At 39.8% G+C, this 27475-nt stretch overlaps 2 protein-coding genes across 2 annotated transcripts; one reads left to right on the forward strand and one right to left on the reverse strand.

Annotated features, from left to right (window-relative positions):
• Positions 1–664: 664 nt before the first annotated feature.
• mospd2 (motile sperm domain containing 2) lies at positions 665–17702 on the reverse strand. Its single transcript, XM_085136626.1, has 15 exons — positions 17427–17702; positions 17253–17310; positions 16716–16871; positions 15822–15908; positions 15516–15670; positions 13155–13215; positions 13032–13070; positions 12810–12934; positions 11949–12122; positions 8005–8123; positions 3522–3615; positions 3255–3351; positions 2546–2666; positions 1894–1996; positions 665–1248 (listed from the first exon to the last, which is right to left on the reverse strand). Exons 1-15 carry the CDS (start codon positions 17457–17459, stop codon positions 1096–1098), a joined length of 1575 nt encoding a protein of 524 aa, XP_084992752.1. The 5' UTR covers positions 17460–17702; the 3' UTR covers positions 665–1095.
• A 52-nt stretch (positions 17703–17754) lies between these two features.
• fancb (FA complementation group B) lies at positions 17755–26572 on the forward strand. The gene is made up of 8 exons (XM_085136609.1): positions 17755–18884; positions 18985–19131; positions 19382–19471; positions 21253–21381; positions 22005–22177; positions 22992–23422; positions 23503–23743; positions 24407–26572. Exons 1-8 carry the CDS (start codon positions 17973–17975, stop codon positions 24843–24845), a joined length of 2562 nt encoding a protein of 853 aa, XP_084992735.1. The 5' UTR covers positions 17755–17972; the 3' UTR covers positions 24846–26572.
• The last annotated feature ends 903 nt before the right edge of the window (positions 26573–27475 follow it).

Here is a 27475-nt window from a genome sequence, read left to right on the forward strand (position 1 = left end):
TGCAGGGAAACAAAATAAATAAATAAATATTTTGTGGCACGTGAAAGCTGCCCAGTGTTCATAATGAAAGCCGGATTAGTTTACTCATTAATGCATGAATAATTCTAATCACCCCTAAAATGTAAGCAGCTACCACTGACTGTGAACAAACTGCAAGTTGTTAAAGCCAGGCAGCCCTTATGTGCACACATCTAATAAGCAAACCGCGATCACTCGTCGCGCTGCGGCTCACATCCTGATTGCTCCGAGCTGGATCTTGTTATAGATATCAGCGCTTCCCACTAAGCTACAAGTGGGTTGTGCCGTGTCCTTGCACTCGCCAGTAATTGCTTTGGTAATTTTAGTTTAGTTCAGTGTTGGGGTAATTAAAACAAATTGAGGCGATAGTGTAGACAGAGATCTCTTGTGGCTCCTTGCTCGGAGTGTGGAGAAGTTTAGTGAGGTCATATGTTGCGATGTTTTCAATTAGGCACCTCTGTACTAATGAGGGTTTATTAAGGAGCCTGAATATTTATGCAAAACAAGGCTGCTAAGTAGCCGAAACATCTATATTTGGTCAAATGCTGGCGTATTTAACTCCACAAGTTAATTTTTTCCCTCTTATTTTTACCTGAACTGATCACAAAGACAAAAGCCTTTTGATGTCAAATGAAATTAGATAAGGTGACCAAAGGTGTTTATTTTGTTTATATTTATATCATGTAAAAAATTATACAACGTGTTTGAAAAAATAACTAATACTTTCTACATATTGTGACTGTTGCAATTAGTTTAAGTAAATTACATTTTTCCATGAGCAATATTAAAAAGCAAAAACAAAAAAACAAACAAAAACAAAACAACAAAAAAACACCAAGGAATTGATGTCACATCATTGAATCTGACTGTGTCAGAAAAACAGAATCTCTCTTCATTTAGTTTTACTCCACAACAACTCACATGTCCTAAAGTCAGCCCTGCTGACTCTCCATGATAGCAGCTTGTGGAAAGGGCGGGAAAACATCAGATGACCGCCAATCAGGAAGTTCAAACGCGGCCCCGCTGGAACTGTGTATCTGGAATTCACAGAAACAGCTGATGGGGTGCCGTTGCACATCAAGATGGCCGCTGAGCTGTTCCCAGCAGGTGGAGACACAGCAGGTTTAGCATCACGAGGACTACCACCAACACAATGAGAACCTTCTGCAACCACAGGGTGTTGTTCAGCTTCTCCTCCAGCCGTGAGGTGCAGGCTGTGACTCGCATTAGCTGGTGAGACAAAAACTGGTTGAATGACCTCGTGTATGCTTGTGTTTTTCAAACAGGTCGTGGAAACTTGTGTTCAGGGAAAACAGGAACAGCTAACTGTTATGGTAAGAACCTCTCTTTGCTGACAGAAAAAATTTAGAAAATGAAGTCAGCATGTTCTCCATGTGTCTGCGTGGGGATTCCAACTTCCTCCCATAGTCCAAGAGCATGCATGTTAGTTAAGGGGTGATTCTAAATTTGCTGTAGGTATGAATGTAGCATGAATAGTTGTCTGTCTCTCTGTGTTAGTCATTTGTGTGATGAAGTGGAGACCTGTACTGGATTTACCCAACTTTTCACCCTACTCCAGTCTGTGAGCTGAACTGAATAAATGGATGGATGGATGGATGGATGAGTGTCTGTTGCTTAAGTGGTGTACACACAGGTAGACATGTGGCGACCAAAGACCAAGAAATGCCAACAAAATACGGGCACTGTTAGCAAACTAACAGTTAACTGTTCCCACGTTAAACTTGAAAGATACTGTTGATTGCCATGTACAGGGATGTATATTCATTAGGTGGTTACCAATGGAACCAGAGTCTGAAAAGTCTAAAAACTGACCAAGATTTCTGTATTTATTTATTTTTTTACACCAAAACTCACCGCTATATTTAACTCCTGCTGCTCGATTGGCATTGTCTCCATTGGGTTGTCCTTAAAAGATTTAATTGCTGGTTTAACACTCTCCAGAACATGACAGCGCAATCTATAGGAAAGACAATCTAATTAGTGTAGGATATCAGGAGGATGCAATCACTGGTCCACAGGAGTACTGTGTGGCAGAAACATAGTCCATCTTCATTTATTTCCAACATTTTAGACTTCAGTTAGCAGCTGTAATCCTTGTTCTGTGCTATACCCTTTTTGAGCTCGGCACAGTAGCACACAAACTAGTTTTCAACTTAACTGGCCCTACAGCTCAAAGCTGATATCCAGCTGCAGTGTAAGTAGGTGGAGATCCACTTCCACCACCTTTGGGATAGGATCCATTTTAGGGAAGCAGCTGAATGATATTGAGGCTGTTACATTAGCAAACTGGCTAGTGAAACAGCTGGTAGTGAAAATGAGACAGGAAGGGCTGGGACTAGCAGGTTAGTTGTGAATTAACTAGAAAAAAACAAGTCAGACAAGGATTTCTTCTTTCTCTCAGATGAATTAAACGAGCACAGAATCTAAAATAAGCTGCCAAATATACTTGGGAGGCATGCCAAAGTAAAAGCTTGGCATTACGTGTGGCCAACACTTCACTGCAGACCTGTGTTCCATGATTTTGGTTTTCGGTACTTCTTTCCAGAACTGTGAAAGATCTTGTGATCCAGCATTTTCCATCTCTGCAGCCATAATCAGAAACCTGTCCTGTGGAGAGGCCTGAGAACCTGCACAAAATTAGGCAGAGAAAAACAAAAAAACAAAAAAAAATTAACGTAAGCACAACTTACCGAGAAAGCTGTTGAAAACTGAATAATTAGATTTTTGTTTCAGAAAATGCAAAATAATAATTTAAATTGCTGTTAAAATCAACAACAAAACTAGTGCAGCTGACTGATTTGGTTCAGACACAGAAACAGAAGGTCTATGTTCACAGAAGTCAGTGTTAGATGTGACAGTTTTGGGGAGAAGAAAAAAAAAAAAACCCACCACAGCATAAAAGCTAGGAAAAAAAGTAACCCAAAATAAGCTGCACTGGTTCCTCTGAGCGAGCTGTGTTCAGCACATCATAACCTACAGCTGACATTTCGGTGCTTGAAGGGCACAAGCTGTTTCAACTCACGCAGCACTGCCAGTTGTCTGATGGTTTGTTTTGTAGAGATGATTCTTTTAGCAGTCTTGAAATATGCATGTCAGGCAGGAGAAAGTGGCTGCCTGCACTTTAGGAAGGTAATACACTGAACCTCTTGATTATTCCGAGGTTCAGCATTTAGAAACATCTGCTGTGAGAAGAGTGCAGAGCTTAAGTGCAATACCTCCATGTAGTGAAACAACTATGTCTACTGAAGCTCCTGGCTCACAGCAGCTGCTGCTCGGCTTCACTCTATACTTGTCGGGCGCCGTGGTCCGCACCTGTGAAGACATTAAAGGAACATTTAACAATGCTTTTTTTTCTGTCTCCTCAATTTATTGAATACATAAACGCAATAGTTATTCTGTGAACTGTGAGATCAAAGGGAACTGGTGCACGAATTAACTGTAGCAAGTGCCACACACTTGAATGTGAACGCTTTCAGACTCACCTTAAAGGCCACCTGATTTTTGACCACATTGTTCAGGATAATTAAGCTTTTCTTTTCAGTCTCTCCAGAACCAAAGCTGAGCTCCTCTGCAGGGCTGAACAGAGAGATAAAGAGCAAAAAGGAACTACATTAGACTGCTACATAGGTGGAAACCTGAGACACAATTTTATTCTTTTTTATTAAAAATGTAGCCAAATGTATTGACAATAGAAACCTCTAACAAATTACTTTTTCCAGGATTTTATTTAACTGAATGAAGAATCTGCTTCTTTAATTCATTGTAATTAATTGTTAACAATTTTATCATTGAATTAAAAGAGGAAACATAATAACAGAACACTGTGGTACTGAATGAGCATGGTACATCTAAATCAACTTTTACTTGTTTACTGTCCTCTTTAGCCAACCTAAACAAGTTATGTTACCGGCGCTCTGCTACAGCCCCTTTGAAAGTTTTATGACTTGTTCAACAAGCTTAGCTGCAGGGCAAATCCGGCTGTTTGTAAGTTATAAGGAGGAGACTTTAGCATGGTTGTTTTTCCAAAGTCTGTTGTGTACCAGAATATCAAGCTGCCCATTAGAACACTGATTTACTGCTACAGGAAAATATATTTAAAATAAAGCAATCTAACTTAGTATCCGGAATCAAGCTGTCCATCTTACTAGAGGGAGACCTCCTGATATTATGACTTGGATTAAAAAATATGAAATAAAATGAATCCCTTCTAGCATTTGATTTAGAGAGATTTGTATAATGTTGCAAAGGAAGGAACGAGCCATAGGAAACCTGTAAGGGGTCACGTATGCTTTGCTTGTCGTTAGCTCACAGAGTCTAACTTGGTGATATATATACATGCAGCATGCGATTTGATGAATTTGGCCTTGGTGCACATTGCATACTTATTACAGCGGGATCATATTATCTGCTATGCATGTATAAAGCTTCTCAATGATGCAGCCAGGCTGTTTTATGAACTAAGACCGCTAAGAACAAAGATTCTTTCCCTTTTTTTTTCTTTTCCATGTCCCTTATGGTAGGGAAAAAGGAAAAAAGAAAGAGAAAAAAAACGAGTAAGGCATGCTTGATCTCAAAGTGAGTCTTTGGGCTCTGCAAACCTCTGACAAACACAAGATGAAAGACCCCTACTCTCTCCTAAAGCCCCCAGTCTCGAATGAAGGCTACCACAACTCCCAAACATAATGCATTTAAGACTCATTTTAATCTGTTTATCAGTATAATTCACAGCCCAGAGCTGTCAAAATCCTCACATCAAAGCTTTAGCTTTGTAAACACAGAAATCAACAGACATTATTCATGAAAATGAAGAGTACACGTTATATACGCAAAATATTTACCCACGAAACAACCAGATCATTATGGGATTGTTGTACTCCATACTGAAATGCATATCTTCTGAACTCAGCAATCTATTTGCAATTTAATGAAGGTTCAATTAAAATATATGTTCTGTTTGAAAATGTGTAGGAGGGGGACTAGCACACCTTTCTTGAAGATAATTGATCAGAGAGCCAGTGAGTATTTATAGAGAGCCAGTGTTTCTTACTAATTAGCATAACACCAATTCATCTCTAGTCAATGAGCAATTGACTGTCAGCATCCTTAATTCCTGCCTCTGTTTGAACATATCAATTGAGCTATAAAGGTACAAAACATCAATAATGACTTCAGATGCAGTTAATCCTTTTGCATATGGCTCTTCAATTCATAATACACAGACCTGTGAGTCAACTGGTTATACCTAGTTACATGTATATTACAGCAAATCCTCCTTGATGTTCAGATTTTCCTGTCCTAGTTGGATGTAACTAATAAGCTGGTACACTTATTTAAACAGGGAAGGATGTAAGGGTCCTGAACAAGCTTTGGCATGTCTTACCCAAAGGGGAATTGGCAGAAACATTGGAAACCTGGGACAAACTCATAGATTAACCCATGGAAACTGTGTTGGACATCAAACCAGTTACCCTTTGGTGACCAGATAACACTTCTGGCTTTAGGTCTCCCAAACACAATAGAGTTGTCATTGCAGAACAAAGAAGCTGGCTGGTCTGTGTATTCAACCCAGGTCCACATCAGCTAGACTGATGCATTCACAGTCAACCATTGCTGTTTGCAGTTAAAACTGATTTCTGGCACGTTTGCCCGGTTAGTGCAGTTTTTTTTTTCAGGCTGCAGGGAAGGCGGCCAAGCAAATTCTGAAGCAGCTTAAACAACTAGGCTGGGTGCACCTGCAGAGAAGCAGAGTATGCTAGGTGCAGATCAGACCCAAGAATGTTTTAGGTGTTTGTTTAGGGTGAGGTTCATTTCTAAAGCTAGTATATTTTTAGTTTAGCTTGTGTGAAACTGCAATTGAATCGGGGTCCAGAGTAAACAAATAGAATTAATATTGCTCCATATTGGTATACTCTGGTGTGGTGTGGAGTTTGTGATAGCAGAAGTGGGAATTTAGCATGATTTACAAAATTACAAAAAATATATCTAGTATTAACAAAGGGAAGGAATCTGCAAAAGCAATATGTGTATATGTACATGTAGTCCTGATCAAGTTTAAGACCACTTGAAAAATGACAAAAAATGCTATTTTGCATGGTTGGATCTGAACAAGGTTCCAAGTAGAGCTTCAACATGCAACCAGAAGAAATAGGAGTGAGACAAAACATTTTTGAGCATCCAATTTATTGAAAATAATACTTACGTTTAGGACCACATGCCTTTAAAAGGCCAAATCTGTGCAAAAATGTGGATTCATTGTCATTTTCTGTCGGGTAGTCACACTGTCATGACGTTCTGATGGCAAAAGCAAAAACACGTTCCTTTTTTGAACAGGTCGGGCTGCTGAACTGCATAAGCAGGGTCTCTCGCAGTGCGCCACCACTGCTGAGGTGGGATGCAGTAAAACAGTAATTTGGAATTTCTTTAATGATCCTGAGGGTTATGGAACAAAAAAGTCAGGAAGACCCCAAAAGATTTCACTAGGACTGAGCCGGAGGACCCAATTGGCAATAATTTACCTTGATGGTCCTGATGGCTTCCAACGTTACTGATCAGCAGTTACTGATCAGCAGATCCCACCTGAGATGTTTTCTGCGTGCCACAGTGGAGGGGACGCCATAATGGATAGAGCTTCAGGAGGTGCAGGGGCGTCAAACGGCCGCTGGCTATCCACAGATTTTGCAGAGAGCATCCCTCATGACTGAGGGCCCTCATCTGTGTGGTAACAACTGGGTTTTTCAACAGGACAACACTGTTGTTGCATGTTGAAGTGCTACTTGGAACCTTGTTAAGATCCAACCATGCAAAACATGATTTCTTGCCATTTTTCAAGTGGTCTTAAACATTTGATCGGGACTGTATTTATGCAGAAATGTTAACCATGGAAACAGGAATGCCTATTAGCACATGAATGTGGGGATGCTCCATTGCTTGACAGTATCCTACTCAGTGAAATTTAGTAGTTCATTAAGTCCATTTAAAAGTAGCTGATAGTGGAATTCCCATAGTAGTAACCCCCTCCAAGACATAATACCAATAATATGGTATTATTCATCAAAAGAAGAGAAAAAAGGAAGGCCTGTCTGACAGGTGATTTTCATTAGGGCACCAAAGAAAGGAGGAGCTGCTGAGGCACATCATTTTTTAATAAAAATATTAGAAAAAATTTATTCTATATAAGGATAGAACAACGTCAAAACTCTAAATCTTCATCATTTAGTACTATGTTAGGTTTTTCCCATGAGCTTCGTGTGATACATTCAGTAAATGTAAACACATAAAAAGCATTACAGTGCTGCATGACCCAATGGCTGTTCCCTGAATATGATCTCACCATGTAGTCCACAACACTGATGATGCAGAGCGACATTCAAAAAGCTTTCCAACCCATCAGTTACTTGTCAGTCTGAAAGACTTCATGGTTACTCCCTTAAGGTGTGTTTGCAAAAAGCTAGTTTGAACATGAAATGAACTACAACTAAATGGCTGCAACTGTTCTGTCATTACTATTACACTGCTCAGCAAGCACTTTGCTACTGGGATTCTGTCACCTGTATTTTAACGAATTTTATTTGGTGATTCCTAATCTGAAAGCAGGTGCTATATTGCCACTGAAAATGCACTTTCTACATGTTCATATCGACTTTTTTTCTACCAAATTTGGCTTTGAGCGCGTGAAAACATTTTGAACAAACAATATCATGGAAACCTGAATAAAAGCATGATGGGTGACTTCTGTTGGTTCTTTGCAAAGAGAGATGGACGTGTAGTATAAGCGCAAAAGCCAAGTGGCTGCTCATAAGGGGTCGTCTTGTTGGGGTTTTATCTCACATGTTGTATGGTCTTGAACAGTGTAGTATTAGAATACAAAGGGAAAACACAGCAGATGTCGCCTGCCTGTGACAAAGTTATGGGAACTCTTAAATTTAGGTGTCCAAACTAATGCAATCTTGATGAGCTATAACCTACCTAACATCTAACAGAGAACCTTTGAAGGTGGTCAGCGGCTTCCTGGCACCTTTGGTCCTGGCGCTTGGATCTCCTTTATCATTGTCCTCTGACCTCAAACTTTGTTCCAGAAAATTCACCTGAAAGAACAAAAAGCATTTGATTAGAGAGACACACAATTTTTGTCATGTGACCATTATCTGGTTTTTCCCCTAAAAATGAAATGTGTGACCTTTGGCATTCATGCAGAGAAAGCCGTCATTGGATTCATGTACTGGCATTGATGAATAGTTTTTTTTAAAATGCGATAACGCAACTTAATATAATTTTGCATGGGAAATTCCTATGATGATCCCTGACCGTTGTTCCACTTAGCCTCCAGAGGGAACACACAACCACAATTAGCATGTCCATGAAGATGAGGAACCAAAAGTGACTTGTGACTTCTGACAAAACAAAACAAACGAAAGTAACTGAGGAGTCACAAGATGACTCATATACAGCTCATAACGTCAGCAAATTGCTTAAACTTCGACCCAAATTATTCACACAAATCTCAAGACCACACACCAGCTGACAGGACAGACGTTTCAAAATGGTTGCATAAATGGTAGTTATTTTAAAGTAGGTCAGTTCGGGAAATGGATGCTTCATGGTGTGTAAAACAGTTTGTGCAGCAAGCACAGCAGGTGAGGAATCGAGGGGGAAAAGGAAGGTGGGCAGGGGCAAAAGTGAGCAGACTCTACACGTGACAGTATTTTCTGTGACTCAGAGAGGAAGGGAGTTTAATTTCATGGCTGACCATCATGCAACCGCCAGAATGAAGACATCAACTGCTGATGAAATGTCTCAATTTATTTATCCATTTAAAGAGCAAGCTTAACAAAATGAAATGCGAGTAGAAAAATGTAAAACATAATCAAGTTTGAATTAAAAAGTGAAATGGTTTACTGTCTCAGATAGTGTTTAACAGTTATTTTAGTGATAATATCATTGGCATTATTTCTACTAGATCCATACTCCTCATACAAAATGTCATTACTTGTTAACAAGAAACAAAAGGTAATTAATTTTGAAAATTACATTTAAAAGGAATACACTGCCACAACTGGGTACAAGAAATTAAACTAAAATTACAGAAATATGTGATTTCTACACATTTTGTAAGGCACAGAAGGGACTGACAAATATAATAAAGTAAGAGCTGATCGGAGTGTTTTTTGGTGAAACAGTTCATATCAAGGCACAAAATAAGATTCTCTGTGTGATTAGCAATGATAAATAACAGACTTAAAAAGACATAGTGTTAGAGGACAAGACATAGACGGCTTTTGAGAAAAGCTGCCTCAAAGGCAGGCAGGATTAAAGATTTAGTGCTATAGGTTAATAAGTTGGTCTACTGTAATATAACAGTAATTACCTTGGCAGTTTTTTAAACTGAGAAGATACAAATAATGTGAAACTGCTAATGATCAGAAGTGAGTGTGCTACGCTTTCTCCACAGCTAATTAAACTGTGAAATGACTGTCCCACTTGGTTTGGCGTTTACAGGACATAGTGCAAATTAAAAGCTTCTCATTATTAAGCTGACATGCCTTGATAACAAGGTCAGAAATGTTATGCTTTCAAACGGAGGGTCAAATCGAAATGTAAGGTCCAGGACAGGTCAAGGGATGAACATGTCCAGGGGTGGTGATGACATCAGGAGACTGTGAGGGAGGTGCACTCACAATAATTCGACCCACGTGAGTACACCTGCCTTTCCAGCCTGCAGAAATCTTCCGGACATTGAGCTCCTTGTGTAGGCGAAATCCTACACTTCCTTACCACATCCAGCCCTTGTTTCAAAACACAAAGAAACTCAATTAGCTTTCTGAGGCCAAAAGGTTGTGCTAGTGATTACTGGTATCCAGAAGAATGCAGGTTGAGGTGCATGGTGCTGATGGAGGAACAGTCTCGTATAGTGACACAAGATGGTTGAGGAGCAGAAACGTCTACACAAGCACTGAGGAATGCGCTCAGACGGGCTTGAAATTCCAAGAGTTTCCAACTGTAAAAACACAGTGATTCACTCATAGTATGGACTACCAGAAATCAGGTGTAGCAGAATTGAAAACATGATGAACCCTACTGAGCAACCTGCTGATGCACAAGCTCTCATCTTAACATTGTCCACTTCTGATCCCATTCAAGTGTTTTGCTTTTTGTTCTATTGTGCTTCCTTTATCTACCCAATTTGGTCTTTTTCCAACAGGATAATAAAGCAACACAAAAATAAGTGCTAAGTGGTTATTATGCAGGTGCTGTGGATAATATGCAAACCTTGAATAAAGATGCCCGAGGCTCAAAAGGGAGCGATGGTGAATAACGTTTGCAGACTTAATTTCTAATGGGTATGCAACCTTAGGCGAGTGTCAAAATTATGCTTAATAACAGCTTACATGAATTTTTAATTACCATTACAACAAATTACCTGTCAAAGTGGAACCACTACTCTCTCACCCTGAATATTCACAACACCTAAGAGGCCATATTCAGATATTTCCTCCGTGTGTGTAAAGTGTCATCTCAGAGTGATTGTGTAACTTTACTTTGTCAGGCAAGCCTCAAAAATATCTTCAACTTTTCCACAGAGCTGACGCAAATGTTTTGATATGAAACCGGCCACCTCAGAGGCCTGCAGTACAATACCAACGTTTGGGAAATAACATTACGCAATTCATGGGATCTGTGCACGTTTTGATGATGTTATGTGGGGCAAGTTTAGGCATCTCTAACCAAAACAATGGCCGAGAGTTTGAGGTGATCTCACTTGTTACACTAAGGACATTAAAAAACATCAAACTTGTGACTGGAAATGACTGTCTGATGTGCATATCCCAGCTCTGAAAATCTAAACCAGTGTGGTATTTATTAAAACACACTAATACAATGTAAGTGCAACTTTCTTTCACAGGCGCTTTCAGATAATGAGTATATACTAAAGTAATCCCTTTGATAACATCCCATCTTCTTCCAGCCAGGCACTTTTTGCATGCTGCTCACTTGAAAATAAGCAAGGTTGACTTGGAAGGGTGGACTTAACACTCATTTCAAAAGGTGCTGTACAAGAGGGAGAGGGAGGTGATGAGGGCTCCAACACATTCAGTCTTTGGGGCATCTCAGCAATGGTGCTCCATCCTGCCAGGGAGAAGGAATCCAGCTCCAGCATGGAGTGGCTTAAGCAACAAACTCAACAATCTTTTAGTTCCTTGTGTGGTTGACAAAGACTGCTGAGTTTGAGTTTGAGTGGTCCATCTGTGATACAAGAGCTTTGGATATGCCTGCTGCCAATTACATTACAAGTCACCTTCACAGAGGCAATAGGTAGCAGCTTAATGTTTACAAAAATCAGAACCATTACCTGTTGCAAAGGAACCTGATTACATGTTGTTACCTTGTGTGCAGTTTAAAGAAACTGAGTGAAAGAAGGCACAGGATGAAATAATCAGTGACCAAACCTCACCTAATCTCCCTAGAAGCAGAATGCTTCACTACCCAAATCTAAAAAATGTTCAGAACTCAGTCTCAGTTGACATCGCGTACGTATTATTGTAGGGGCTATCTTACAATATAAAGCACCTTGAGGCGACTGTTGTTGGGATTTGGCACTGTAAATAAAATTCAATTGAATTGAACTTGAGAGCAGCTACTCTAATAACAACAGAAACACTAATCCTGCCAATTATATTAGCATCAGCATTAAAGGTCACATTTATTTATAGGCAATCAGATGCGATCAAACTAACTACACATATACTAAATATTGAGTGCCAAAGTACAGACTTGCACAACACCCAGGGAGCAGTTTTACTTTATACTGTTGTGTAATTAAATTGTGTACAAAGTTGAAATTATTTTTATCCACTATTTTTTTTCTTTGTTAAAAAAAGTATATTAATAACTAAAATGGAAAGAAAATGTACCTTTTTGGGCTTTACTACAACATCTGAAGTGAAGCTGGACTCAAGGGCATCTTTAACATCCAAGTCACCTTCTTTGCTCTCCCTGTCATCATCACTAACAATGGGCCCGTTGTCACAGATGGGTGTTTGGAAGTCATCGTCAGGAAGAGGTGGGTAACTATACTTGAAGGAATCCTAGAACATAGCCAAATAGGTTAGGTCACCACATGCATGGTTATTAAAGTGTAACACTTTAAATTCAGACATGTCTGCGTTTTTCCTAACAGATTAATCAGTAAATAGGATTTTGGTTATGTAAAGAAAGAAGCAAGGTAACTAAAATTGTGTTTAATATTTAAAAAAAGTTAGATTTCTTCATCACTGGCAAGAAAACTACTGCAGATACTGAAGGGAAAAAAAAAACATTTGACCCAGCGTTGACCTTAACGCTTCACAGTGCATTTGAATCCTAATCTTCTACATCATGGTCCACTTAACATGTTCCACTGTTACTTTCTAATAGGTCTTTTTAGATTCTATACAAAATGATAGCATTCACCTGATCTGCTCTGAAAAGGACTTGTGACTCATAAAGTTTCCCATCACATGTTAGATTTTCTAAAGCCTAAAATCAGAGCCCAGAGGGGGTAGAAGACTCTAATTCCCTCTCAGACGACTTGAATTACAACCTGCTGAAAGATTATTATGGATTTTCTTTTGCTAAATCACACCCAAACCATGTGGCCTACCCCAGTTTTAATATTTATCACACCTTCATCACACTATAATCCCACTGGAGTATTGACCATTCCATTGCTAATGCATCTTTTGTTAAACTAATTAACGCATAATTCAAAACCATTTTAAAACGCCATAACATACCGTTCCACCCATGTGAGGTGGCAAGTACTCGGGGCCTATGTATGTCTGGACCTCAGATTTGGATGCAAACCTAAGTTTGCTGATTGCCTCTGGACCCAACCATGACTTCACAATCTTCCACGCAGCTGTAGCAGAGACAAATGTTTTATTGTTGAGATGTCAGAATCGTAAAAACTAGTAAGGACTGCTTGAAATTTGGAAAATTTCAAGCCACAGTCTTACCATTCAGAATCCAAGGCATATCCACTATTATCATTTTGGCTGAAATGATTAAAAAAAAGGAAGAAGTTAGTAAGAATAATGTTTCAAAAGATCCAGATGACTTACATGACTTTTGTAACTTACATAAAAACTTTGGATAATATACTTTGAAGCAATTAATGATGTACTTCACAAACTCCATGTCCTGAAACACAAAGTGGAAGAAAGAAATTTGTGATTAATACCACACAAAAGGCTTAAAAAATAAAATATGCATCAACAAACCCCATTCGCTGGGGAAATTTTTTTTTCCCTCTCTTAACAGCCTCTACATCTGAAGCGACCCAGTTAATATTATATGGAAATTCATTGCATGCTCCCCTTCTCAGTGATCCCCTGCTCAGCCTCTGTCAACCATTGTCAGAGAAAGTCTTAAGCATGTATTTCCTCCATTTCTGAACGGCAATACTTTTATTTTTTTAAACAAAAATTTAATCTTTTCCATCTTGCTTTTTTTTATGCCATTTTGCCATTACTTAATGGTAACACGCGGATTTAACCATCAAATTACACAATCCTGCAATCCTGCTAAAATCAAATTACGTAAAAAGAGCTCCCAAATGGCTCAGATTACAGTGCATTTTCTCAACATAAATAATAAAAGGGCTTCTGATTAAAGCCCCTTAAACAGGCACAAATTTTAATCTCCAAGTCAAATGTTCAGTCACGCTTTAAACAATTTTAGATAAATATGAAAAATCTTAACCTCACTGTTAGGGATGGGTACCGGTGTCCGGTGCCATGATGGCACCGGTTCTGACATAAACGGTAGTAACCAGACCGAAAAGCAGCGCACATTTCGGTGCTTTATTTCGGTGCTTTTTTTTTCCCTGAGATGTCATACACTTTGAATTCTAGCCAATCATTTTACGTTTCGGGGATAGTAGGCGGGTCCAGGTGCGTACATTTTTTTTAGAGCAGAGCTACAGATTAAAAATGTCCAAGGCGAAGCGGTCAAAAGTCTTGCTGTACTTCACAGCAAAAGATGCAAACTCAGCAGCCTGCAACAAGTGCTTTAAGGTGATACTGTGGAAAGGAGGTAACACCTGAAATCCGATGAAACACCTGGCGACGCATAGCGTTTTTCTTAAAAGCCGAGAAATGCGCCGTATTTGATAGCTTGCTGCGAGACCTCACACCGAGCGCATCTACTGCAGGTTTGGTGCCTGTTATCGGACCCAGAGTTAGCAACATCCCCCAAAAAGCTGAAGAGGAGAGTCCTGGCCCCTAGCCCTGCCAGTGTAGCAGAAATGATGAGGATGATGATGGCAGCAGCAGCCGTTCTTCTCTGCGTGAGTAGCTTAATGTTGTTCGTGTATAATTTACGTTGAGTAGGCTAACCACGTTATTACATTAATGTATGTAAGGTGAACTAGCAAACATCATCATAGCTCAAGCGGCTGTCTTCTTGTTTGATGGCAGATACTCCCTTCACCCTGGCCAAAAAGGCTAAAATGACCAAATAAAAAGTGGGAAACAGTTAAACATGAGAGGTTTTTGGACAAAGTTTGTGTTTTTTCCATTGTTTAAGCACTGCTTCCAGCCAAGAGTGATACCATATATGCCCCATAGCTGCAGAAAAGGCTAACATTGTTATCTTTTTACAAAAGAAACAGCTGAACATGAGAGGTTTTTGGACCAATTTTGTGTTCTCCATTCTTTAAGCACCAGTTCGAGCACCGTTTAAGCACCGGCACCGTTTCAAAAGTACCGGTTTGGCACCGGTATCGGATAAAACCTAAACGATACCCATCCCTACTCACTGTTTTATGATAATTTAAATTATCAGACAAACAGCAAATACATCAATAGTAATAACCCCTATATCGCGGCTCAGCTTTACAATTGGCTAGAAGCCTCATTGCTATGCAGGAAATTCCCTCCCAACCCTTAATGAGATCATACTGGCTAGCTTTGCGCTGGCTCATACCGTGGTTCAACTGGCCTCAATAAAGCTGCTTTCCAAACTGATCATCTAATCTACTCATTTTATACAGGAGCTGCATAGCTCTTTATTCTTTTTGCCTTGTTTGTGTTGGTTTATTCGTCTTTAATTGAGCAATTTTTCTAGGGGAGAGCCAAGCTAATGAAATAAACTCGCTGACAGAGCCCTCCATCAAGGAGCCAATGCCTGTGACACAGCGAGCCTAAGGATTAGAAGGCCCGCTCGAGTTGACCATCAGGATTTAAAGGTTACTTTAATCTCTAACGTGTAATACCATTGAGGAGTATCAGCCCCTACAAGTCCACAGCTCAAGAAGCAAGAAGTATGAGGAAGGTAAACAACATTGCAGTGACAGTAACAGGAAAGCAACACACTTATACCTTAGAGGAAAAGACTGAAAACATAATGTGAGTTTTGAAGACCTGGATTAGACTAGAGCACGAACTGTAAATTATTTAAACACAAAAGACTTCCTCTTAAAAATAACTTTATGGACTTACTACATTGCTGAGGCCAGAGTCCGTCATGTCAAACACAACGGTTAGAGGCATCCCAGGTTCCTTCTTTGCATACCTCTCCAGCCAAAAGGCAATATACTTTTTCTTGTCTATGACAGTCTTTGCATCCTTGACATGCAGCTTCACCTTAAACCAGACTAAAACACAGGAAACAAATTTTAAGTTATCATATTTCATTTGTATTTTTTTTTTCTCAAATTGGGATCAAACATTTTTAGCGGGAAAGATAACGTTTCTAACAAATAAAGGCTGAGCTGAAGCATCTCTTTTAATAGATCAAGTGCATACAGAGTTTGTTGCCCTCTTTGTCGTAGCCATGGAGGTAGACAGCCCCAGTTTCGAACATCCATCTGGGAATAGTGCTCTCATTAATGTCTGAAACACACATGAGGACACTCATTACATTGTTATCCAGTGCTTCCATTCAAAGAATAACAATATGCAACATGACATTTTAGGCAAAGGGAAGAATCTGTCTTGTATCTTTTAGACTACTGCTGCCTTTAATTTCTTTGCCTCAAGGCCCAGGAAATCTTTAATTTGATTATTTTGTGTTACCCTAGTTATTAACAAATAAAACAGCATAAAGTGTATGAAATGTACTGTGCTAAATTTCTGAATCACTGCATAGTCCTTTAGAGAAGGTCACTAATTTGCCACATTTTAAGAGTATTATGAAGTCTTGCTATTAAGGGACCTAGATTCCCAAAAGTAGGTCATTTCAAAACTTCCAAAATTGATGGAAAATAGCACATTTTCTGTTAATGGATATAAATTCACCTCCACCCCCCCCCCCCCCCCCCCCCCCCCTGTTGACAACTGTTGACAAATAGAATTTGCTATTTAAAAAACAGACAGTTACTCTGAAAAGTTCCCCACAAGAAACAGTGGGGATTGTTCTTGGGTGTGTGGAGAAACAATGATGTTCTGTCTGAACTAATGCCAGGGAAGCACAAAGACAAGAAGCGGTTTGTACTGCAGGCTTATAGACATCTCAAAATGGTAATGTCAATATTTTCACTTTTAGGAAGGGCTTGTGATTTTTGGGGCTCAAATATAATATGCATGTAGCGCTGGGAATCAAACATTTTCCTAGTATTGAAACTATAAATTGTAAGCATTAACAACAGTGAGGTTACGTTGTTATACTGTGACATAATGCATATCATATTAGCACCTTACCATTTACCCCATACTCTTTTCTCCAATGAAGACTTTCATCAATCATTTTCAAGGCATCATCAACATTATAGATCCTCCATGTCAGGTAGCCCTCCACCAGACTGTCATCTGTCTGGAGCCTTTCCACGTCCCTGGGGTCATACTTCTCTGTTGAATCTGCAAACATTTACACGCAGACTGAATCACATGACAACTTCAAAATCGGTTTCAATTTCAAAGACTTAAACTTTCCCATTTAAAATTCTCATAGACCCACAATGTCCATATTGTGCCGCAAACTCAAAGCCCCCAGGAGGCCATGGTGTGACGGCTTAGCCTAAAATTAGTCTAAAAACTAAACTGCTACTCGGGGCAGTAAAGAGCTAACGCTTATCTGGGCTCTGGGTATTCGGGTCAACGTTTAAGCAACATGGCGTAAAGTAACAGTTAACTATTTAATGTACAATATCTGAATTTATGCAAGCTAGATGACAGCAACCAAAATGCATTCAAAAGCAAGAGATGTTATTGTCAGCTTGCCCGCAATAACTGTGCTACCTTGGAGCAACTCATTGTTGAATCTCTGCCTTGTCTCCTCGATTTTCTTTTCAAGGTCCTGTCAAAACAGAATTGGTTCAGGTTAGAGTCGTCTTTGGCTTTAATCGTGTAGTCGTTTATGACAATAAGTGATCAAAAATAAATAAATAAATAAATAACGGTTATCAGCGATACCTGCTCTCCTTCGTGTGGCTCAACTTCAGCCATGTTCAGCTGTCCACTGGTCTTTGGCAGTTCCGTGTACTGAAAGCGAGTTAGCTGACTGTTGTTTGTATGAATCAGTGCGAACTAACTGTGAAACTGACGCCCTGTCGTTGCCATGTTGGCTCTACCGGTTTAGCCACACCTCTTCGCGTGGCTGTTTGTTCGTAACCGAGGGAGTGTTGAATTGTGTTTAAGACCTGTTAAAAGCCTAACTACTCATACAAGAAGTCTGTTTAGATAAATGTTCCAGGTAGCGACACATTTCAACTTCCGTGTCGGTGCATGGCTGTTTTGCTTATAACTCTCACCCACAATGCATTTCGTCTGACAGGAAGCGTTCAGAGACCGTTGGCGCGCTACTTCGAGTGTGACCTCGGTGTAAACAAAAGTTGACACAAGTAAAATGAGCGTGTATTTAAACCTGTAACACTACCGTAATGAAAGTGACAGTTCCGAAGTTTACATTAACGTAGACTAAAGGTCTCAACGAGGCGGAAACGGACCCTTCTCTGCTGCATGATGGAGAGTGTGCTCTCGGAAGATTTGTATCGAAATCCCCATCGGCTCTCCCACTGTGGAAAGACTATTTCATTTAACTGCAAACGGGCTCCGGGCACAAATGACAACGAAGGAAGCGAGTTAATATTCTGCAGTCTTTCATTTGAACGGGAAGGGAACACGTTTCTGAAGGCAGCTGACGGAGCGGCTGTCATCCGCAGGAAAAGATTAGCTCATGTGGATATTGTGAAATGTGAAAGCGTCACGGACGCTCAGAAGAGAGCCACCGCGCCATGTGTTTTAGTGATAAAGAAGAGTGAGAAAAGGAGCAGTTTTCAGTACAGTCTTCTCACACTGAGCTCTTCAAACCGACTGGAACCCTGTGTGGAGTTTAAACTCCCTTATCAAATGAAGGGGGCTGTGTATATTCTCCAGGGTCCAACTGTGTTGTGGAGGCATGAAGGTGGTGTCCTTTATACATCCCCGCAGGCAGAAGGAGTGAGACAGGTTCCCATTCATTTCTCCCACTGTGTTGTAGGTGAACTCCCTCTCCATAAAGGACAGGTGTTTGTTCTCGGACTGCAAAAGCTTCCAGAAGAGTCCACTAGCCAAACCCTTGGCTATTTTGTTGAAGATGGACAAGTGTTTGATGGCAGTGTGATTTTACCTCATCTATACATTAGCATCACACAGTGCATCTTGGTGGTTGCGGCTGACCGAGTGGATGGTGTGCTTAAATGTAATGTAGTTGCAGCAACATCTAATCGGCAACTTGTTTATTTTGAGAATGGAGTAGTAAAAGATGTTTGTCAGTTACCCTTTGAGCAACCTGAAAATATTCAGGTAGTTAACACAGGAAGATACGGTTGTCTGTTTGCTGTATCCTTTTGTGAGGGGCATGTTTGCACCATATGGAAGGAAACGTTTCAGGTAGGTTTCATGATATTTTTAAAGTCCAAGTCTGTTGTCTACCCCTCATTGTGGTTTAAAAGTTTTAATAAAGTCTACTTTGTTAAACCATCTTCTCCAGATAGCTGCCCTCTGGTCAAGTGTCACCTCCATCCATGTGGATGACTTCCTGGGGTGTGGAACAGACCAGATGCTGCTGGTTTTTAAGGATCGAGTTATAGCATTAGAAGAATTCCTCATCACTGACCTTTGTGGTATTTCATTTTCTGTAAGCATATTTTTCTTCTTATGAGTAATGTTCTTATTCCTATTTCCACCAATTTCCTTTTCGGGGGCGTGGGGGGCAAATATGACAAGCCGATCTATCTGTGATGGATAGGCACCAGCAACACACAACTTTTGATTGGATAAGCGCTTAAAAAATGTAATGAATGAATGGAAGACTTAATGTTTTAGTTTACAGGAGTTTTTAGTTTAGGAGTTTCAGAAGTATGTCTAATTGAAAATACATGTTTCAGCATGGCCAGGACACTGAAGCACCAAAGACATCCCCTCCTCCATCAGAAAACTATCTCCTTACACTTAAAGCTTTGGAATCAAGACTGCAGGTGAGTCTTTATAACGCATTAATAGATTAGGTGTAGAAGCACTGCAGTAATATTTTTTTGTGTTAATGGTCATACATTATATGGTCCAAAGTATTGGGTCAAATTGGCCTCTTAATTTTTGAATTCAGGGTTTTTCATTGCAACTGATTTCACTTGTGTATGAAATCAAGAACTCAGCCATGCAGTCTCCCTTTACAAACATGTGGGTGAATAAGGGGTGGTTCTAAAGGCCTCATAGAATGTGAGCAGGGTACTGTTATAGGATGCCACCATTGCAATAGGTCAATTTGTGAAATCTCTTCCCTGGTAGATATTCTACAATAAGCTATAAGAGCTAACTGTATTGCAAAATGTATTGCAAAGTGGAAACATTTAGTGGGGTCACCTATTGCTAAAATTTGCTGACTCAAAAACTTCAGAGCTCTACACCTCCTCTGGCATTAACACCAGTATAAACACTGTGCACCGGGAGCTTCATGGCATGGGTTTCAAAGACCGAGCAGCTCTTGTAGGTGTAATGTGTAGATGGCCTAGTACTTTTTTCCATATGGTGTATGTATGTAATAGATTGTCTTCAGGGGTCACACAGTGGTGCAGTGACTAACAATGGCGCTTCACAGCAAGAAAATCCTGGGTTTGAAACCAGTTGCCCGCTCCCGCCTTTATATATAGAGTCTGCATGTTCTCACTGTGCCTGCATGGGTCCTCTCAAAGCCAGTGGCATGCATTGTAGGTCAATTGGTGATTCCAAATTAGATATTTGTGTGAATCCTAATGAGAATGGTTGTCTGTCTCTATCATGTGTTAGCCCTGTGATGGACTGCTGATCTATCTGTCTTCACACCCAGTGACAGTTGGGATAGGCTCCAGTAATACATAACTCTGAATTGGATAACTTTTAAGAAAATGAGCAAATTGATGAATGGAAGACTTTATGTTTTAGTTTAACCATACGAGAATGATGGTTACAGCATTATTTTTTTTTCATCTGAGTTACTTCTGATGTGTTGTGTGATAAGTCAATGTTGTCTAATGGTTTGTAACACTTGGATCTATTTCTATATGTATTTGTTATCTAGCAAAGTAGCAGTGACAAATTAAAGGAAAAAATCAACATAAAGCCTCTTAATAAGGGGTTAGGTTCCATCTGCCATCAGAACAGCTGCATAGCACCAATGCATTGATTCTTCAATTCTCTGAAACTTTACTGAAGGCATACATACCATTCTTTAAAAATGTATTGGTGACTTTCATAATGGCGGTTCAGAGTGCTATTTCACATGCTAATCCCACTGTGTTTGCAAGAGCCATGTCATATGATTCAGATCATTTTTCATTATTAATGAACTGTTCAGTGAACCCTCAGGCCTGTGGATGGAGGTCTTGTCACCCTGGAAGTGACCACTCCCACTTTGTACTGATTGTATTGATTTTCAGCAGGCTTTCCCTCCAAAGGGACTATTGGACTCAAGCTGTGTCAGCAAAATGCCCTTATAGCAAAACAGAGCAGCAAGATCTCGTCACTGTAGGGGTCAGGGGTTCAGGGTTTTCCTTTAATTTGTCGTTCTTTGTATATCAAAATAGAAAAATATTTTTTACACACAGTTTATTGTGATGCTAATTTGATTTAATCCATACTGGCAGTCACATTTGCTGCATAATTAAAGACCTGATGATGGTATTTGTATGAGATGTTGACCCCTCGTGAACCTAATTTAAGTTACTCACTGTGTGTTAAATTTATAATGTGCCCTGTCAATCAGATATGATTTGTAATTTAGAGTGGCTTGACCGTGCTTCAAGAGCTTCAGAGAGAAGTGACAGTGAAGGAAAGCGTTCTACGGCAGTCGGTCAAAGCCCTTACTGATGTGGTCTCAGAAAGAGAGCCTGTTCTTACACAGCATGAGCAGGTACTACAGTAACAACACATAATGCATGCTTTGTTGAAGTGTATTGAGAGAGTAAATTGTTAAACTTAAGCTCGGCATACACTGTGCAGTTTTTTTTTTCAGTCATGTTATTCAGCTCCTGCTCAAACTGTACGATTGAATCGCAGGGGTTAGAAGTTTGTAGGTCACGATGCAGGGTCTCACATTATACGGCCTGATGCTCTGATGCGACCTGAGTGCTCACACTGTGCGTCCATAACATGAAGCTTATAACACAAAATCTGTCTCTCGCTCTCCCTTTCTCTCCCTCTCTCTCCCCTCTCTCTTTTAATATGATCTCCAGGAAGTTGAAGTGAACAAACTGTTGGCCTCTCAAATCGAACAAACACCCACAACAGATGCAGTGTTTTCCCCAAAATAAATGTTTTTCAAAGAAAATTTTCAAATACTTTACATCCTTTTTTTTTCTTTTACCTGCATCATTGCATCTGAAGTCTGCTTTTTAAATAGCATTCATAAAGTCCACTGTGTCTGTGCCTAAATGCCTGTTGTTCAAATTGAAACGTCTGACATAAAGTGCTATTGCTGTCAGTGCTGTCACACACTTGTCACTGCTGATTATAGTCTTTGCACTTTCTGTCTAGGAAGGGCTTATTGCTCTGTGGGACTCTGATGATGAGTCAAAGAACGAGGTCTTGGATGACAAGATTCACGACATCCCAGTGGTGTCTTCAAAACCTCGAATTGACAAGCTGTGGCATCGCACCACTGAGGGCCGAATGGTTGTGGGAGTGATACTAACTACTGACAGATCAGCGTAAACATGATTTCTTTGTTACATTTTTAAAAAACATTTGATGGACAAACGTCCAAGGTTCTGAAACACACATTATCTAAACATTTAGTAGTGACACCTCTGAAATCTTAATCTGCTTGATACCTTGTCACTCATAATGTGTTCGTGTGGTTGAGTGGATCCATGAGTGTAGGGTGAAGACAGAGGCAATAACAAACAACATGGCATTCTGTGCTTTAATCAAGTGACAAGAACCACAGTCCAGCTGTCAGACGGTATCATTGCTGTCTGATTAGATTTATCTGAACTTAAACAGTTGCTGTTTGCTGTGAAATAATGTGGAATAAATCACATTACTTTGCGCTCAATTAAATCAGTAAGAAACCCTAAACATAATTTCTATCAGCACTAACTGGATAGAGATCCTTTTTTGCCTCTTTGATTGCCCCTCACTACAAGGCAGATGCGGGGTGACTAGGTGGTCACCATGGCAACAAGTTTTTAATATCTTTCCAACCTCCTTATGTGGGAACAAAAAGCTATCAGATTCCTCCATCCACCTGTTACAGATTTTTCATTTGAGAACATGTGAAGGAAAGCAACTTTCATGACTGTCTCAGATGCCATTTAAGTCCCACACATTGCTGTTTTGATTGGTGTACTTGTACAGCTGATGTAATTTCACTGCCTGGAAATAATCAATTCACAAGCAGTCGCACATTCAATTCACACAGACACACGCACACACCGTCTTTACTGTTATATCAATTTCCACTCTGAATAGCCACTATCTGTGTGATATCTGATTGTTAGTGATGTGCTATTTTTGTTCCAGACCAGTGACCAATGTGAGCTTATCCATCCTGACAGACACGGGCCGGTGCTCAAGGCCCGCAGTCATCCAGACCCAGAGCCAAGTGTTCTGGCTCCCTGCGGCCTGCTCCTCGCCATCATCATCCTCCTCCTCTTCCTTCTCTGCCTCCACATTCCCAGAGCCCCCAGCCAAAAAAAGCAAGCAGCACAACGCCATCAGCACCAATGATCTCAACGCATGCAGAGTGGCTGTGACTGCGGTGACCAAGCTGACACCTCTGTTGAACTCTGGCCGTGTCAAGTGCCATGTCATGCTCCATTACATCCAGACACCAGATGCTTTTTCCCTCATGAGCAACCAAAGACCAGTTGTGTTGCACTGTGGCCAAGTTGCTTTAGACATTCAGAACAATTTGCACACCGAGCTGCTTAAAACTCCCCAACTCATAGCAGGTAAAAGCACAAAGGTGTACGACTTGTGATTTTTACTCCTGACATGTAGATGTTAACAATTGTTTTGTTATTTTCTCCAGATGAGGCTAGAGAGGACTTCCTGAGTCTTTTAGCTGTGCTGGATCACTGGGTCTTCCATATAGACTCTCCTGAATACAGCTTAGGTGACATAAATGGCTGGATTCAAAAAAGAGTGGGTTGTAAGAAGATAGAAGTGAGCCCTCAGTATCTACTATTAAATTCTTCAGGACCATCTGCTCTCATGCTGCTGAACTGGCATCAGATAACCCCTTTCCAGGGAGAGCTGCATGTCCATTCCAGGTAAATAAGTTTCTGATGGCTGATACCAGTAAGGCTGTATTTCTGACTTCTGAGATGTATAGTTACAATTGAATTATCAATTTGGAGATTGAAAGGAGTATTTCTTGTAAATCTTAGAATTTAAGGGTACCGCATGGACCAAATAAACAAACAAGAAGAAAGAACATCTGTTACCCACAAGGATCTGTGCTATGCTATTAGATTTAGTCTTTCTATTCTGCTATTCCTTATATTTTCTTTTCTAGTTATCCAAAGCTAGATATTACAACCTGTAATATCACTGCTCAGTGCACTGAGCCACTTCTACTGGGGATTGTCGTGATGTATTAAATTTTATTTAAAGAAAAAGAAAGCATAGTTCTACGAGTAGAAGCCTCCACTGCTCAATTTATATTAAAAGATTCAAAGCTGAAATAGCTTTGAAGTTGACTAAGATGTATGTCAGCATGATATACCACTGAATATCAAAGAGATTAAGATTCTCTGGAGAGCAGAGCACTTAAAATTACAAATCCCCAAAATAAACTTTGAACTAGCAGCTGGTTGTGAATCAGCTGACAAATGACAAAAAAAGATTTCAACAAACTTAACTTCTTTAAATGTATTGTGACATGAATTATGTAATAACTTGCGAAATGTCACTTTTTTTTTGTTCACATGCAGCCAGTTACAGATGTTCCAGTTCTTGGACTTGCTGCTGGCGTACCTCCCCGAGTCCTGTTCCATCCAGCCTCTCAAAGGTTCTGGAGGTCAGGGTGCATCTAAAATGTTTGCCTTAGCGCTGGAAAAAGAGCTGGTGTCTCTCAGAGAGTATGCCTCATTACTACTCTGCGAAGAAGATGAAGAGAAGTTAAAGGAGAAGTGCTTTGGATATAAAGAAACCCCTGATGCAGGTTCTGTAGAGGGGCTCCAGAAGTGTAGAGCGATGTGCCAGAGGGACTTGGAGAGGAGCAATATGAAGTTGAGCCCCCTGGTGGATGTGGGGCAGTATCGTAGGCTGATCCAAAGCATGTCTAAAATCCAACTTAATGGGGATTTGGCAGCACTCTTAGACATTCAGTTTTCTCCACTAATGTGCTGCAGTGGTTTTCATGATTTTTAAAAATCCCACCTCTAAGTAGCTCTTTATTTCTTTATTGTGTCTGGTGTAATGACTAAAAAGATACATTTTACCACAAATGAGAACCTAGCCGCTCTGCACAGCCTCTTTGTATTTATACCTTTCTAGTTTCTATTGATAAAAGCCTCAGCCCATTTCAATTGGACCATGTGGGATTCTTAAAATGACACCTTTATGATGCAGCCCTCTGTTTAATTTATTCTTCTATTTATGTCCTTTTAGACTAATGTGTTCAAAAATGCCCTTTTATGTCTGTTGCTGCCTGCAGCCACATGCTAGACAGAGATCACTTTCATCCAGGAGTCAGAAACAGTTTGGGTTATAAATAAAGACACCACATGATTTCTCCTCACATAGTTGACTGAAAGCTTTTAGTGGTACTTTCCCCTCATGGTTCGGTTATTGTTGATGCGTAAGGATGTAAAGAAAATGAAGTCCTTGGAAGATGTTTCTGCTGCGATGCTGCACAGCCTGTCAGTGCTGTAGTTACGATGCCATTCATTCAAGTAAACATCAAATCGTACTCAAAACGGCCTCTGCTTTGCTCGATACTTAAGGTTTGTGACAGCTTGAATAGTAGCGTTGGATAAAGGGAGGGCAAGAGGTTATTTCCTCCCAGTGGAATTTAATTTAGTTTGTTCTGGGAGCTACTCCATCTGTATGTAGTACTTTTTTTCACACCTTTATTTTCTCTGCTTCATTGAGTTAAATGCTACTGCAGGATTCATTGTCACAGAATGGGAACATAATTACTTAAAGTGGGCCTATTGTGAACATTTTTGTAACCAGATGAGATTGGCAGGATTCACAGTTTGCAATAATGCTTGTTTGTCTTATACTGGACATTTCTTTATAAGGCAACTCTCCCCTTCAAGCCATTATGTGAACTTGTGCCTTAAATTATAATGTTAAGAGCTTCCCTCTATCTTTAACATCATACAGAGAGAGAGAGAAAAGAGTCTGAGCGTTTAGCTTTTTAAAAAGGTTTAACCACTGTAAGCACAGTATACAGAAAATAAGGACAAGCATAATGTATTACATTTAAAAGATTCAGATTATGAGGGATTCTTTATGTGCTACCATTTGATGGTAAGACTGTGAGCTAATGAATTGTTACAGACACAGGAAATACTTTATTTTGTTATTTTATGGTACAAAATAATCCTCGAAATTCAGCTGCTATGCAGGCTGATCATACACACCGGTCCAGAGTCTCTCACATACAGAAGGAAGCCCATCCCCTTTTGTCTGTGATATAAACACCTCTGTCACTTCTAGCCCTGAAGAAAAACTTTGAATCCTCTACAGTAAATAACACCAGTAAATGGCTGGAGGGAAACGGATCCACATGTGGAAAGGAAAATTCAATTGTATTGGTATTCCCTTAGAGCCCTGAGTGCTGCCACACAAATAAAAAACATGGTTTGTCGTCCTATTATTTCCTGTTAAATTCTATTTACTGTGAGTGGTACAGGACCTCTGCAGGGTTTCTGGCCTCCTCCTCCTCCTCACCTTAATCAGAAAATTTTCTGCCGTTATCAAACTTATCAGGCAAGGGGAAAACAAAATGTATGCGACCCATCTTGAGGCAATTTGCAGACAAATTGATAATGAACAGATTCCTACATTATCTGACACCTGTGCCGACGCCTCCCACCTACAGCGATTTTAGCGTGGAAGCCAGTTTCTACCAAAATAAATTAAGAAAATTAATCTTTTTCTTTCGTTCCTTTTTTTTTTTTTTAACGTTACTTGGAATTGAAATGCCATAATTTTGCTATCTAATTAGAATAATTTTGATGCTTTATTCCATATCTAATCTTTGTAATCCTATTTAAATGTCTTACACTCTGTGCTCAAAGTCAGCCCATTTTTTAAAATCTGAATTTTGAAAGTATTTTTGTGGACAATAATAAGCAATAATATAAAGATACCGTTGCACTGGAAAGCATTATTAAGCTCAGGTGAGTTTATATCTGCCACAACTAGATATATATCAAATAAGGATATCCCATTTGTTTACATCTGAATTACAGCTGATGTGATCCCCATGATGAATGATGCTTTTAACCATGCTTATACTGGCGCTCTGAGACGAAGGCACTGATTTTGTGTTTCCAGTCAACTTATTGATCCGGGGTCACAGGGCTTTTTCTCTGGTAGATTCTGGAACTCACTTGATCAGCCAAACGGTATGGAAGGGCATTGATTATCTACAACATAATGCATCGTGCACACACACACACAGGCTATATCATTCTGTATCCAGTGAGCTCCCATGTGAGATAACACTCAATTTCAAAGACGGAGAATTCTCATGAGTAAGCAACATTTGCATTTATTGTTTCCATATTTAAAGTATTTAACCTAGAAACAGTCTTTTTTTGGAACATCTCACCACAGATAATTAGAGATTTCTAAAACCAGTTGCAGTTAACAGTATTTGTTGAGGTTGCACCTTTTGCATACAAATTGCTGACATAGCAGGCCCATTGTTGTTAAGCCCTTAGGCCTAATATTACAGTCTTTATAGGGTTTTTCATGCTTTAGAATGGTCCACCAGGGGTGACTGTCATGGCCAGATTACAGTAATAAAACTGATTAAATAAACA

This window comes from Neolamprologus multifasciatus, chromosome 16 (genome assembly GCF_963576455.1).
Source record: "Neolamprologus multifasciatus chromosome 16, fNeoMul1.2, whole genome shotgun sequence".
Classification (NCBI taxonomy): Eukaryota; Metazoa; Chordata; class Actinopteri; order Cichliformes; family Cichlidae; genus Neolamprologus; species Neolamprologus multifasciatus.